The 16,671-nt window shown below is 44.1% G+C and overlaps 1 protein-coding gene across 1 annotated transcript; it reads left to right on the top strand.

Moving 5' to 3' along the window:
- Nucleotides 1-5,241: 5,241 nt before the first annotated feature.
- On the top strand, nt 5,242-12,133 carry erfl1 (Ets2 repressor factor like 1). The gene is made up of 5 exons (XM_041225701.1): nt 5,242-5,305; nt 6,010-6,244; nt 10,049-10,229; nt 10,536-10,671; nt 11,439-12,133. Exons 1-5 carry the CDS (start codon nt 5,242-5,244, stop codon nt 12,131-12,133), a joined length of 1,311 nt encoding a protein of 436 aa, XP_041081635.1.
- Nucleotides 12,134-16,671: the final 4,538 nt, after the last annotated feature.

Here is a 16,671-nt window from a genome sequence, read left to right as displayed (position 1 = left end):
CTTGGTGTTACAAGTGAGGAACACAATTATAAAACATCACGATAAAAGATATATGAGCGATCAATACTGTATAAGAACTGGAGAGAGATGGAGAGAAAGGGAGGGGGAGAGAGGTTGGGATGTCCCGGCCTGACTTCATGTAAACACGGTCATATATTCGTACTTCTTAATTTAGCGATTCCACTTTAACTATAGGAAAGGCCCATTTGTCTTTATTTAAATAAGCATTATATAATAGAGCTAGAGCGATGTATATATATATATATATATATATATTATATATATATATAAGATATATATATAATATATAGTTTCAAAAGTTTGGTGCTATCCGAGGCCATTGTTAATTATATATTATAATATTTTTGTGTTTTGTTTTGTTTTTCTTTTGTTTTGTTTAGCAGCGGTAAGCCTCGGGCTCTGTTAATGGAAGTCGCCGGTCTATAGCTTCTCGATTCGATTCGATCTTTAAATGCGACCTCTATATATTTTCTGTCTAAAAATGCGCCTTCTGAAAATCAGGCTGTAAGTGTCATAAGATTAAGTTCTGTGCTTTGAGCTATCTATCTATCTATCTATCTATCTATCTATCTATCTATCTATCTATCTATCTATCTATCTATCTATCTATCTATCTATATCCCCAGCGACACATGATACCCCCAGATTACCCCAAAAAATATTATCTACATGTGTCTACACTCTGTTCCATAACGCATAACACATTCCTCTAAAGTTTACCAGCCTCATTGTGAGAGATCTAATAAAACACAATCATGCTAAATATCCCCCTCTCCCCCTCTCTTTCTCCTCCTTTCCTCTGAGGGACTCTCTTTCTCCTCTTTCCTCTCTCCTCTGCCCCCCTCTCACTCACTCTCACTCATTCCCCCGTTCCAAAATCGTGACCTCTGACTTTTAACACTGGCACCCGGTGCCCGTACCCTCAACCCCCCCCCCCCCCCCAAAAAAAAAAAAAATTAAATTGGGCCACCGTGCAAACAGATGTCTTGTCGCCTCTTTAGGCGTCTAGAGGAAGAAAGAAAACGTCAAAGATTGCTGGCATGAATATTTATAAATAGATAGATATTTATAAATGAATAATACAAATCCTGTCAAGCAAGTTTTTCCGCAGACTCTTCTGTAGACTTAGATACACGCTGACAAAAAAAAAAAAAAAAAAAAAAAAAAAAAAAAATCAAATCACATTACCGTACGCTTGACTGGCCTAGCCGTTTAGAGGGTGCGTTAACCTCTAGCGCACACACATTTACAAACGGGGGGAGTCTGGGGCTTCTAAATTAATTTTAGTAATATTTCAATCAAGAATGTTTCAATAGTTATTTGTTCAAAATATCTCTCTCCCCTCTCCTCTCTCCCCTCTCTCTCTCTCTCTCTCTCTCTCTCTCTCTCTCTCCTCTCCTGTCCCCTCTCTCTCCTCTCTCTTCTTCCTCTTCTCCTCTCTCCCTCTCTCTATCTCCCTCCTCTCCCCTCTCCTCTCTCCCCCCCTCTCTCTCCTCTCCCTCTCCTCTCTCTCTCTCCTCTCCCTCTCCCTCTCTCCCTCTCTCTCCTCTCTCTCCTCTCCCTCTCCTCTCTCTCCTCTCTCTCTCCTCTCTCTCTCTCCTCCTCTTCTCTCTCCCTCTCTCTCTCTCTCTCCTCTCCTCTCTCTCTCTCTCTCTCTCTCTCTCTCTCTCTCTCTCTCTCGCTCTCTCTGTGCGGCGAGCCGCTGTGTGAAGCAGGTCCAATGCAGTATTATTCGGGGTTTGATCTGCGAGATGCGAGATCAAAGGCTCTCTCTGGCTATTAGTTACAGCGCATCATTGATCCTGCATCGATCGACGAGACATCGCCCTAACATACGCGAGGCCTAAGCCCCAAGCCAAAGACCCTCTGTTCCCATACAAGGATCTCCGCTCTAGCCGCGGGTTATAAAACAATGAGGCTAGAGCAAAAAAAAAAAAAATCTTCTCTTTCAACTCTGAGGCCGCTAGATATAACCAAATCGATAATTAATGACAAATTATTATATTTTATGCTATATCGAGTTCCTGTTTCAGGGGGGGGTCCCCCCCCCCACCTTCAACTACAAACAATTCCCAAAAGTCCAATTATAATATATATATCTATATATATATATATATATATATATATATATTATATATATATATATATATATATATATAGAGAGAGAGAGAGAGAGGAGAAGAGGAGTTGAGAGGAGAGAAGAGACGATATTATATATATGATATTACTGATGACTGTTTTTTACCAAAGTGCTTGTGTGTACATTAAGCTTTCGTTGTTGAGACGTAAAACATTTTGTATTTATTATATATTATTATTATTATTATTATTATTATTATTATTATTATTATATTATTATTATTATTATGTGTGCGTGTGGGGGGGGGGGGGGGGGGGGCAGGTATTACTATCAATGTGGGAATAAAATTTGAGAAAATGTCCCCACAAAGATAGTAACTCGTGAAAACACGACGCTGTAGGGGACGAGCCCACTTTGTGAAACACCTTTTTAAGATTTAAATATGTCGAAAGAAATGTGATAGAAAGAAAGAAAGAAAGAATAATCACACACCTGTATAGCATAGCAGTCGAGTTTAACACAGCATGGCGGAGTTTTAAAAGTGGGTCGAAAGCCACTTTAATTGTGGTCAAGCATATTAAAGAAAGCAACGGCAAACCACGATAGACTATACACCATATAACCATGCACGGGTAAAACATGCACACGTGTTTATACAAGGGCTATATATATAAACAGAGGGAGAGAGGGAGAGAGAGAGAGGGGGAGAGAGAGAGAGTTCTTTATTTTGTATGGTAGGAGATGCTCGATGTGTTCAGCCTGTGCTGGAGTCTATTCCCCGCGCTACTTGTTATAACATTCCTGGAGGTGATGGGGGAAGTTGAAAGCCCTCAGAAAGTGAAATCAAAACTAACAAGGAAATAACTCGCGCCTCTTATCTCCGCAGCGCCCCCGGGGGGAGAGGGCGCTAGCGGGGGGGTGTGGAAGGAGGGAGGGAGTGGGGGAGCGAGGGATTCGGACGCTTCCTGTTTGATTTGTAAAAAATGCATTACCTCCGAAATCAAACAGAAAATCACTGAAAAGGAAAAACACACACGCACGCGAGAAAAAACCCTCTCTCTCTCTCTCACACACGCACGCCTCCTTTTTCACTCGGCTCCTCTACCTCTCGCTCGTCTCTCTCCTCTCTCTCTCTCTCGTGTATGGGTCTCTCTCCCTCTACTTCTCATTCTCTCTCTCTCTCTCTGTATGTCTATTTATCTAGATCTGTAAGGAGATAAAAACAGGTATTGATCCGTGACTCAAGACTATACAAAAAAGACAGGGGGAGAAAGGAAGAAGAAAGAGGAACATGGTCATAAATTAACATATTTCACAAATACAGAGATAGAGAGATGGAGATAAGATATTTATCTGTCTATCTATCTATCTATCTATCTATCTATCTACTTCATCTATCTGCCGGGTCCCCTGTCTATCTATCTATCTATTATCTATCTATCTATCTATCTATCTATAGTTATCTGTCTGTCTGTCTGTCTGTCTATCTATACACACACTCTATCTATCTATCTATCTATCTATCTATCTATCTATCTGTCTGTCTATCTATCTATCTGTCTATCTATCTATCTATCTATCTATCTATCTATCTATCTATCTATCTCTGTCTATCTATCTATCTATCTATCTATCTATCTATCTATCTATCTATCTATCTATCTCTGTCGTCTGTCCCTATCTATCTATCTACTATCTATCTATCTATCTATCTCTGTCTATCTGTCTAAGTCAGTATCTATCTATCTATCTATCTATCTATCTATCTATCTAGAGCTACTATCGATTTATCTATCTATCCTATCCTACTCAGCGTCTATCTATCTATCTATCTATCTATCTATCTATCTATCTATCTATCTATCTCTGTCGGTCTGTCTATCTATCTATTCTCTATTTTTAAGTTTTTTCTTAGTTTACGTGTTTAAAATCTGTTTGTCTGTTCACCTGTCTGTCCAGCGCATCTCTTACTCCATCCTTTAAAAGCAGCGGGTCTAATTACCGTCGCAGTTTAAACACTTTCAAAGACAAACATAGACTTGCGCCACACACCCTTTCTCAACCCTCGCAACGATTTAAATAACGGCGGGCGGTATTTAGTTCCGCCACTTTAAACCAATCGTTTTTTTCTTTATTAAGATAAATGTAAAAAGAAAGAAAGAAAGAAATCATTATAGAGTTGGATTTATTTATTTATTATTTATTTATTGTTTTTGTCTATGCTGTAAGTGTTGCGTTCTCGGAGGTGAATGAATAAATAATGCTTCACTCGCTCGACTCTGTGTCACAGAGCTCAGGCGTGAAGAGGAGTCGCCCTGGGCTGAAATGTTGCGGTTTTCTCCTTCCCCATCTGCTCCGTGGTAATTAGCCAGCACACAGCCTTCCGTACACACGAGGAACAGAACCAGAGCCAGGGACTCTGCATGGGAAGCCAGGCCGGAGCTGGAGCGCTAGTCCCCGGCTACGCGCTATTGAGAGAGCCCGGGACAGCAGGCGATGTCGGATGATTTTATTTTCTTTCAGGCGATTCTTCCTGATAATATCTTTATAGCTCGTCTTTTTTTTACAATAAGAAATAAGCAGCCTTTTTGACACAACACACACACACACACACACACACACACACACACACACACACATACACACACACACACACACTGCACACACACACACACACACACCCACACACACACACACACACATACACATATAAATATTATTCATCAACATGATATCTATATATATATATATATTATATATTATATATATATATATATATGAGAAATGTCACTGCATGATCAGGGCCAGTGTGTTCAGTTTGATTATAATATGTACTGGGTTGTGTGCCATTTCAATGTTTTTGAAAAGACATTTCAGGATAAAACTTAAAGTATACATAAGACCCATTCGATTTTATTGTGTTACTACATGTGCTGCTGTCAGCGACTAACCCCTCTCTCGCCCTCTTCTCTTCCCCTCCTCTCCCTCTCTCTCCCCTCTATTTATATCTGATCTCTGTTCTGCACTTACTTGACGTTATGACTTGACTTTGACCACAGCTGATTCCCCTCCCTCTCTCTCTGCCCCTCTCCTCTCCCTCTCTCTCCCCCTCTATTCAGATCTGATCTCTGGTCTGCACTATGGACTGTAACTGTGTCAGTGATTTGCTCCTCACTCCTCCCGTGCCGGCTCTCTGGACCCCAGGTAACACTGACACTGCTTCACTCCATGAAACCCTCACTGATGTATCTAATTTTTCAAAGCACTGCAGCCAGCATGGGCCGCTGTAGCGCTGTGAGGCGACTCAGTAGAACTGGCCTCCCTAACCTAGAGCCAGAGCCATTGCTCCCTGTAATTAGCTCAGCACAGCTAGGAAGACCAAGCTCCCTACCCTGACTGTGTGACTCACCCTGCACACGATGCAGCCGTGCCTTTACCAGGGGAGACCCTCGGGGACCCCTATGCTGCCCTGACTGTGCGGCTCCCCCTGCACACCACCCAGGAAGTTAAATGACAACCGACTTCCTGAAAACGAGGCATGTAGATGGAGAGCCAGCCCAGTGCCTTCGATATTTTACCCACCTCTGCATTGTGTTCAGCTTTTGAAAACAGCATGTCAGATATATTTTGAATTGCTTTTATCTGTTCAGATGTCATCTATGCTCGTTCATGTCAGCTAGTGCTTCAGGACTGTACTAATCATGTATAAATACATCACTCCCGATCTCACTCTCCACCCCTCCTTACCTCCTCTCTCTCCTCCACCCCTCCTCTCTCCCTCTCCCCTTCATGCTTCCTCTCCTCCCCATCCTATCCCTCTCTCACACTCTTCCCTCTCCTCCACATCCTATCCCTCTCTCACACTCCCCCTCTCCTCCACATCCTATCCCTTTCACTCTCCCTCTCAGGTATAGCCTTCCCAGACTGGGCGTACAAGCCTGAGTCGAGCCCGGGCTCCCGGCAGATCCAGCTGTGGCACTTCATCCTGGAGCTGCTGCAGAAGGAAGAGTATCAGAACGTGATCGCCTGGCAGGGGGACTACGGGGAGTTCGTCATCAAGGACCCGGACGAGGTGGCGCGGCTCTGGGGCTTAAGGAAGTGCAAACCTCACATGAACTACGACAAGCTCAGCCGTGCGCTCAGGTGAGGGGGCGGGGGGGGCGGGGCTGGCAGAGCCGGGAGGGCGGGTGCTGGGGCGAAGGGGGGCCTGGCGGCCGACTCAGCTTAAATACAAGCTTGCATGCACTGTCCGTCAAACCAGGAGTGCATTTGAAACCCAATCATACTGACCTCTCTTCAATTATTAAAACCAAAAGTGTCCGTCCATTGCTACGGGTTACAGCACCACTACCACCACCACACACACCCCCTCAGTGATCTGGACTATATAGAAATACATAACTACATATTTTATGTATTAAGAATTTATATTACTTTTAAGATCTGATTTTGCGTTTAAGAATTAGCTAAGCATTAGGGCCTCAGGAAAAATACATGGGAAAGAGAGAGAGGAGAGAGAGTCTCGCTCTACTGGGAGTGAGAGAGAGAGAGGAGAGGAGAGGGAGGGGGGGGGGGAGGGAGAGAGGGAGAGAGAGAGAGAGAGAGAGAGAGAGCGGGAAAGAGAGAGAGAGAGAGAGAGAGAGAGAGAGAGAGGGAAAAGGAGAGAGAGAGAGGGAGAGATCTTTTAAGTCTGATTTTGCGCTTAAGGAAGCTATCAAGCTACGCATTCAGGGCCTCATGACAAATCCATGGTACATAGGAAGGGAAAGAGAGGAGAGCAAGCGAGAGATAGAGAAAGAGCAGAATAGAGAGAGATAGAGAGAGATGAGAGAGAGAGAGAGGGGAAAGAGAGAGAGAGAGAGGAGAGAGAGGAGATAGAGAGGAGAGAGAGAGGAGAGTGTTAGGAGAGAGAGAGAGAGAGATGAGAGAGAGAGAGAGCTTTACTTGGTTATTCCAATCGAACGGAATCGCCTTTTTCCAACTTAAAAAATCGCTTTCGAAGCCTCGACCCGGATTAATTTATATTGATTTTATAAGAACACATTAATAATGTGATAATTAAAGCCTCGCTCTGGATAAAGAGACGTTCAAACGGAACGAATTACAATCCCGCTTAATGACCCTGTTTTGCAAGCCCCTGATAGCTCCAAGTCAATGAGAGTCGGGTTTTCAAAGAGTCTTTCTTTCACTTATTTCTTTGTTCGATTGCTGTTTGTAGTTTTTTTCCCTCATTGCTTTTCCTATCACAGCGAGTCATTCATATTGGAACCGTGGCTGGCTCGATTAGACATGTCTTTGAAGGCTAATTATTACAAATTACCTCCCTTAATTAACAAATGTTAATGGACCTGCTTATTTGTGCACACACACACACACACACAACACACGAACGCACCCACACACACACACACACACACACACACACCCCACACACACACACACACACACAACTCACCCACCCACCACACACACAACACACAGACACACACACACACACACACACACACCACACCCACCCACACACAAACCACCCACCCACACCACCCACCCACACACACACTCACCCACACACCCACACACACACAAAACGCACCCACCCACCCACACACACACACACACGTGCTTGTGCAAACACACACCACCCACACACACACACACACCCACACACACACACACACACACACACACACACACACACAGACACACACACACACACACACACACACACACCACACACACACACACAACACACAAACTGGGGTGTGTTGTGTGTTGTGTTGGTTGTGTATGTGTGTGTTGTGGGTGGTTGGGTGTGTTGTTGTGTCTTGGAGTGGGTGGGTTGGTGTGTTGTGTTTGTGGTGTGTGTGTGGGTCACCACACGAACTCACCCACCCACCCACACACACACACACACACACACACACACACACACACACACACACACCACACACTGTCTTATCCAGAGCGTCAGTTCACGTCAGTGGCATTATTCGGGGGAGAATAAAGAATGGGCCTCGCTACCAAGAGGTCTCCGTTTCAATCCTGTCTCACTGACCCACTGCGTGTGCGTGTGCGTGTGCGTGTGCGTGTGTGACCCTGAGTGAGTCACTGGAACCTCTGTGGCAGTAAACCTGGTCTCGTTTTGTTTAAAACAAACGCGGTTCCTATTGGAAGAGACTCTGCTACAAAAGTTGTTGATGATGCAGAGTTCACCCCCCTCGTCTCTGCAAGTCTCTTTGGGTAAAAGCGTCCGCTGGGTGACTGATTCGTTATAATAATGCTGAACGGCGTGGCTGCGAGGTGAAGGGTCGTAGCCAGTATTTTCAAAACCTTCCTAAGCAGTCTTTAATCAATTCCTATTTTTCCTTTTTTTGAAAGGCGAAAACAATCGCAGCTAAATCTTACCGAACGGAAACATTTTTTTTTTTTAATTGAGGCGTCTTATCGTCGTTTAAAAAAATAAAAATAAAAGAAAGCAGAGTTCATTTAAAGAGTAAACTCTGAAAAAGATGTACACAAATATATCTTGGTAACGTTCTGGTTTGATCAACTTTAATCAGCGGTATACCCAATTCTAGGCATCGCCACTAAAATATAGCGGTATTTATGTCAAGATCTTCAAACTAAGTTTTAGTATTATATTAGAATGATATAACAAATTTCTAATTAAGATATTAATAAATAACCGGCATCCGTAATTTCTCTTAGCCACATGTCAAACCGATAATTCGATGGTACATAATGGCGTAATACAAAATGCCGCGCTAATAATCTATTATTATTATTATTATAACCGGCACACGTCTTTCTCTTAAGCCACATGTAAACCGCATTGATGTTCTACGGCATGAAAGGCGCTATATAAATACAATGCAAACTGAATCGTTAAAGATTTACAAGAAGCAATGAAGACGCGAAAAGGGAAGAAAAAAAACAGCCTTGAGTTGGGCGGTGTGTTAGTTTGGATGCGTCAGTTTGGAGGGGGTCGTGTCCGGATCTGGTTTCATGCGTAGACGCCTCTCCCCTCCTCTATCTCCTCTCCTCTCCTCTCCTCCCCTCCTCCTCTCCTCTCCTCTCCTCTCCCCTCCCTCTCTCTCCTCTCCTCTCCTCTCCTCTCCTCTCCTCTCCTCTCCTCTCCCCTCTCCTCATCCTCTCCCCCCTCTCCTCTCCTCTCCTCCTCTCCCCTCCCCTCTCCTCTTCTCTCTCCCCTCTCCTCTCCTCTCTCTCCCTCTCTCTCTGCCCTCTCTCTCTCTCTCTCCTCTCTCCTCCTCCCTCCTCCTCTCTCCCCTCTCCTCTCCTCTCCTCTCCTCTCCCTCTCCTCTCCCCCCTCTCCTCTCCCTCTCCTCTCCTCTCCTCCTCCTCTCCCTCCTCCCCTCTCCCCTCTCCTCCCCTCTCTCTCTCCTCTCCCCCCTCTCCTGTCCCTCCTCTCCCCTCTCCTCTCCTCTCCTCTCCTCTCATCTCTCTTCTCTCTCTTCTCTCTCTCTCTCCTCCTCTCCCCTCTCCTCCTCTCTCCTCCTGGCTCTCGCTAGGCTCTAGTGCTCTGTCCGCTCGGCGAGGGGGAAGGAGAGGATTTGGGGTCGTCGCTCGCGGGGAGGGGAGGGTAGGTCGGAGGTGTCTCCTAGCCTTCTCGCGCTAGAGAGCGTGAGAGTAGAGGTGCTATGAGGGTGCTCTTCGTTTCCTTCTCTCTTCCTTCTACTCGGGAGAGCTCTTATCTGCCTTAGTAGAGGAGAGTAGTTGTCTCGCTGCTTCTAGACATGAGAGGTTGAGGGTGATACTCATCTTAACGTCCTCTCCTTTCTCTCTCTCTCTCCTCTCCTCTTTCCCTCTTCTCTCTCTCCTCTCCCTCTCTCCCTCTCCTCTCCTCCTCCTTCTCTCCTCTCTCCTCCTCCTCTCTCCCCTCATCTCTCCTCTCTCCTCTCCTCTCTCCTCTCCTCTCCTCTCCTACAGGTATTACTACAACAAGAGGATCTTGCACAAGACCAAAGGGAAGCGCTTCACCTACAAATTCAACTTCAGTAAAGTGGTGCTGGTGAACTACCCGCTTCTCGAGATGGCCAACTCCCCCTTTCTCTTGGCCCAGAACCACTTCAACTCGCCCGGCCAGGACTGCGCGCCTGTCACGCCGGAGGTAATGCCCACGCGTGTGTTATTCACCCGTGTCACGAAACCGAAAAACTGATTTATTTATCTAACTAGATTCCGCCCGGCAACACATAAGGCAGTGTGTAAAACTCTGGCTTTTGAGGCTGGATTAAAAAAAAAAATGTTTTAAATATATTTACTTCCAAATAAATAGTTGTTAAGGATAGTGCGCGTAGGGTTAGAGGTGCTGTATTAATGCATTAGAATTTTGGTTATTTCTGGTATAGGATTTATAACAACACAGATACCGTGTCCCGTCCCGTCCCGTCCCCCTTCCCCTCTCATCTCCCAGTCTCTCCAGTCTCTCTTCCCCCGGCTCCCGGAATCGAGCAGCAGGGAACTCCGCAACACCCTGTTCGAGCGAACTCTCCCGGGATCAGACGCCGACAAACTGCGGCTGGACTCGGCGTTCCCGTTCCTGGGATCAGGTGTGTGTTGTGCAATAAAACACATTTTTAATATTTAACTTCTTGTCGGCTTTCACCCTGTGTGGTGTTTTGTCTGACTGGAGTTAGAAATAGTAAATAAAAATATAGTGAGAGTAAATGAGAAGGCGCTACAAGTATAGAGATGCCTCACTACATTGAATGGTATTGAGGCACCCTCTCCTCTTTCTCTCCCCCCTCCACTCTCTCTGGAGTCTCCCTCTCTTTCTCTCTCCTCCTCTCTCTATATATCTCTCCCCCCTCTTCCTCCTCTCTCTCATCCCTAACAAGTGGACTCTGTCCTAATGAAGTCCAGCTCTGTGTATGGCCGCTGGTCTCTATTAGAAGTGTGTTCTTAAGCAAGCACAGACAGCGCTGCCCTGTGATTCAATATTCATGTGGCTCCCAGGCTTTTATTTAATAGGACTCCACTGCAGAATACACCAGAAAGACCTCAACCCTTCACAACCCATGTGTGTGTGTGTGTGTGTGTAGGAAATTTTCCTGGTAAACGTGTCATAAAGACCAATCTAAAGGTTTACAGTGGGAAAAAAACAGTCCATTGTCAGTTTTTTGTTAAGTATATGGGAAAACTCCAAAGCGCCGGTGTATAATTCAATGTTTTAACGTAGCATCATTCCAGCAGGTTTCATTCGACTTCATGAAGCAGAGTTGTTCAGCATGTTTGTGAATAATGTTCTGTGCGTTCTGGCTGACTGAGGCTCTTCAGCTTCTCGACTCCCCTCACCTCTGCCCTCTACTCTCCACAGCTGGGCCCTGCTACTCCAAACCTCCTGGCCTCGTCTCCCCTTACGGACGCACCCCGCCTTTCTCCGAGTACCCCTGGAACTTTAACCCCTACCTTCCCGCCGCCTTCTCCCTCAACAACCCCAAACTACCCCCCGGCTCCCTCTACCCCCCTCACTTCTACCCCAGCCCCCTCCACAGCTCTCTCTCCCAGCTACCCAGCCCCTTCTCCTCTCTCCTCCCCAGCTCAGACAGCTTGGAGAGAGCAGGGGCAGGGGGAGGAGGAGGAGGGACCCAGGGCAGTGTTGGGGTAGGTGGGCTAGCCAGGCTGTGTTTGCCTTCCTACCCAGCGGGGCTAGTCCTGGGCCGAGGGGCCGAGACGGGGGAGCGGGAGGCTCCTGTGGCCCCTGGGGGACGAGTAGAGAGCCCAGGAGCCCGGGGAGTGAAGGAGGCCCCCGGCTCAGATTCCGATCTGGAGATTACAGATCTTAGCGAGTGCAGCTCGGAGGGGGAGGCTTGTGATTTCAGGGTGGAACCCAGGCTGACCCTCCCCAGCGCTGGCCGCGCCCCCCAGGGAAAGGGAGGGGTGTCTCCGGCCCTCATGCAAGCGCACAAACTGCCAGGACCCGTCACTGACCACCCAACGTCGGCCAAGCTGAGCGCGGACCCCCTGGCTGTTACCATTGCCAGCAGAGAGCCGACTGCCACCAGGACTTAGTGTCTGATCTGCTGGACGCTTTTTAACTGGTGAGCTGGAGGTGGCCCATCCGATCCTGTGAGATCTTTTTTCCCTGGCTGAATCCCACAGGAATCCCGCCTGAATATCTTCTGCGCCACCTCCGAGTTCTGAAGCCGTCCGCTGTGAATTCGGGCCCCCTGTTCGTCCATTCCGTGTTGCTTTGAAACAAACGCTGCAGACCCCGTGTGTAAGGCACACGTTCATACCCCCTCAGAATTAATATGCGGGCAATCAAATCCGCATGAATTAACAGGGGGCTCGCATCCTTCACACTCTCTTACTCGCCCACCAGGGGAATGTGCGCCGTGTTCATTCACAAGGAATGGCTTTAGAACTCACAGGAGAAGCGCAGGCGATATTCAGGTGGGATTCGGACAGGAATTCATTTGGAATCTGCTGCCGTTATTTTAAAGTTTTATCCAAGCATCTGTAAGTGACTGCCAAAAACGAAAACACCTGCTACAGAACTACCCTAGGCAGTATACAAACTTGTCTATTGCCAGAGTGGTTATTTTTCCCCCTCATTTATCTGCTCCTAACACAGGCTAGATGAAGTGACTTTAATGAAGAGCCAGTGCAATCTAGTGATCTGCCACGCCAGATCAAGTTTTTCTTTTGTATTGCTGGCAATGTACTAGCTGTGCACTAGATGGCGCTGTTATAAAGCCCCTTCGCCCGATCTAGCCTGGGTTAGATCAGTCCACAGCAGGCAGGCAGGCAACTAGGACTAAACCTGCCTAGTTTAAATAATTCACAGCTTTTGAGTAATTGCAATAAACGCCACTCCGAATGTTTGCAAACTTCACAAAAGGGTGAGGTGGAGAGCAGCTACTAAAACTACAGAACCCGCTTTTCTGACGCCACTCAAGTGTTTTAACCCATTAAGTGCCACTGTTCTCTCGATGAGCTGCTGTTTTTTGGAGTATTTTATTTATTTTAACTGGCAACTGCCTGCCGTTTTTTTTTTCTTTCCTTTAACTGTATTGTTATGCTAACTTCAATTAGAAATGCAGATAAAGAAAACTCTATGTGGTGAACTTTCATTGCTCTGATTACAGGAACGCGTCCAACTTGACTGTCCTAAAAAGAATAAGACACTGGGAATATATAAATGTATACAAGTTCTAAAGACGCCCCTGTCTCTACACTCTGAACGTCTGGAATGGCAGCCTATTGATTTGAATGTATCAAAGTACAAATATCTAAGTTGTGTTCAGATTTTTTTTAAAGACAAATGTATTTGACACTTAACGGGTTAAAACCCCCTTTATTAAAACTCCCAATAGAGCTCTCAGAATCCTCTCTAAACTCGACAGCAGGTACACCCGTGTGTAACCATTAAACTATCCCCCCCTAGTCTGCCCTCTAGTGGATGCAAGAAGTACTGCGTTTGCTTTACAGATCATTTCTTACTGCTGTGCTTCACTGACCTTCAGTCCAGCTTCTCTACATGGTGTTAAATATTGTATACATGTTATTAAAAAATAAAATTAAAAAAAAAGTTTAAATGAAGATTTAATGAACTAAAAAGAAAAAATCTGTTTTCAGGCTAGTATTGTGTATTCCTGTGTGTTATAATTATCGTATGTGGAGTTCTGAAAAAAAAAACAAAAAACAAACTGAAACTAAATATGAAATAATTAATTCAGACAAAATCTTTTTATTGTAGATACACTTTATTGAAATACCTTCCTGTGTCACATGCCATCGCTGTACGCCATTTTAAAAGCATTTCTCTGTAAATATATATTGCAATAAGACATTAAAAAAAAAAAAAAAAAATCTCTTGAAAAGCAATAAAAACGCAGTGTTTAAAGTCAGTGGCTGGAGATTGGTTTTTAATACCTGCGAATATTCAGTGCCAACCCTTTCCAAGGAGTTACTTAGTAAATACAAGTGTGCTGACACGACAACACAATGTTATCATGCATTGTTAAACAATGTAGCACGAACTACACCCGGTTTAAAAAAAGGTACTAACTATTTTTCTAAAAAGACTGTGTATAACATAGGAAGGTATATGTTTCTAAAGATGCAATTCGACCAAGAGGTGCATCCACTTTGGTTGTGATTGTTTATGTATATATATGTAATATATGCATATATATATACACACACACACACACACACACACACAGTGTATGCTATATCTAAAAACAGAACAAAAGCAATGCACATGACAGACACAAGGAAGGCAGATTTGCAAGGAGTGTAGAAACTGTCTGACCTCAATTCTTCTTCAAAAAATAAAAATCACTTCAGCTAAGTCAATGACTCCCTCTAGTGGTTAAGAGAGTGTACAGTTCTGGCTAGCTCAAATTGAAGAACGACCTGCTCTCTCCCTCCCTCACCCCCCTAAGAGAAAGGGGGCTCCCTCCAGTCCAGGGCAGGCTTCCCTCCTTCCCTCACCACAGATAAATTTAAGACACCAAACACATTTTCTTTACAGATTTTTTTATTATTTTTTTTTTAAATGATTACAACGTACCTGATTCCTCTTTTTTAATTTTTTCCCCCAAATATATATATACATATATATTTATTTTTTATAAATTGCATTTACATATCATAGCAAAATACACAGTACAATTCTGTTTTATAGTGAACAGAGAGAGAAAAAACAGGACTCTGATTTTTTTTCTTCATATAAAAAAAAGAGATAATCCATAATTGGCATTAAAACAGATAAAACAGCAAATATTAAATAAGGCAGTTATTTCCTAGTCTCTGTATGATGGTGAGCTTGTTCATACCCAAAATAAAAAATACAAAACTGCAGTACATCGTTGAAGCTGAAAAGTTTCGTGAGCGGGTTACAAAACATTCTGTCATCAATACATGTATTACAGCGATAATAATAATATTAATAATAATAATAATAATAATAATAATAATAATAATAAATAATAATAATAATAATATTAAGATATAATAACGAGTATTATACGATGTTCGCAAAAAAAAAAAAAACAATGCAGTTCTGTCAGAATTCGTAAAGCTTTTGTCAAGTTCTAAAGCAAAACTGAAAAGATCTTTCAAATAAAACACCTTGTTACTTGTAAAAGGACTTTGGTTTTAAAATTAAACTGTCCTGCAATGGAAGCCTCCCGCCCCACCCCCTCCCCTCTCTCAGGTACAACAAACCAAAAGGAAGCGTGTTTGAAATTAAACGGTTTAATTCTTGTAATAAAATTTGCCTCAGCTTTGAAACGCTCCATTGGGAATGTAAGCAATGCTTCCTAAAGGACATGTGTGCGGGTCGAGGCAGGAACTTCGCTTCCAGAAAATCTATCCTGCTTTTAAAAAATAATAAAATAGAAGGAATACAAATAAATAACTGCCAGTCTTTTCATAAAAATAAAAACACTTACAATACAAATCTGAAATTATTTACGAACAGAACTGTACAGTTTTGGCTTTATATATATATACACACACACACACGCAAGCACGCACGCACGCACGCACACACACACAATTTCGGTTACAGAAACCAGGTGATCCGAAAAATGATTTTTGTATACATTTCTCATAATACATAGTTATAATTCTTACTGTAATAACCACCCGTATCTTAAAACTAACAGAACCAATAAATGACTTCAGAAGCACTATGAATAATATCTTGTTTTTTTTCTACTTGAAATATCTAAAATTGCCACTGCAGAGAGGTGAGTGGGTTCGGGGTGTGAGGGGGGAAAAGTTTGGAGCTCAAAAGCAGGCAATTGTTTTGGATAGGTGCTGCAAAATGTGTGTGTGTGTGTGTGTCTGTCTGTATCTATCTGTGTGTGTGTGTGTGTGTGTGTGTGTGTGTTGTGTGTTGACATTAGACAGACACCCATAGGAACCCACACACATGATGTGTGTATCTGACCACCACATAGATAGACACACACCATAGACACCACACTAGTATACTGTGTGTGTATCTGTGTGTGTGTGTGTGTCTGTCTGTGTATCTGTGTATCTGGATTCTATGTAGTGTAGACCACACACATAGAGGTATGTGTGTGTGTTTATCTGTGTGTGTGTATCTGTGTGTGTATCTGTCTGTGTGTGTGTGTGTATCTATCTGTGTGTGTGTGTGTATCTATCTGTGTGTGTGTATCTATCTCTGTGTGTGTGTGTGTTACACAGAGCAGACAGTTCAGCCTATTGCAGCCTGAGTCGTCCTCATTGAAACAGCCGAACAGAAGCCTCTCAATACACCTGCTGTGTTACTACAGGGTTTTTTTTTATTTTTTGCTTGTTTTGGCAATTCAGTACATGTGCGAGTCGCCAATACACGCATGAGTTTTGAATTCTGAGACAGAAAGGCTAGTGAGAGAGAGAGAGAGAGAGAGAGAGAGAGGGATTCATTTTGGCAATACTTGTGGCTTCACGATAAATGAATGAGTTTGGAATTTGAGAGACAGAGAGAAAGGAGAGGGGAATAAGAGGAGAGAAGAGAGGGAAAGAGAAAGTGACAAAGCGGAGAAAAAGTGAGCGTTTGTGTGCGTGCGTGCGTGTGCGTGTGA

Source organism: Polyodon spathula, chromosome 24 (assembly GCF_017654505.1).
Source record: "Polyodon spathula isolate WHYD16114869_AA chromosome 24, ASM1765450v1, whole genome shotgun sequence".
Taxonomy (NCBI): Eukaryota; Metazoa; Chordata; class Actinopteri; order Acipenseriformes; family Polyodontidae; genus Polyodon; species Polyodon spathula.
This window is presented reverse-complemented; position numbering and strand designations above follow the sequence as displayed.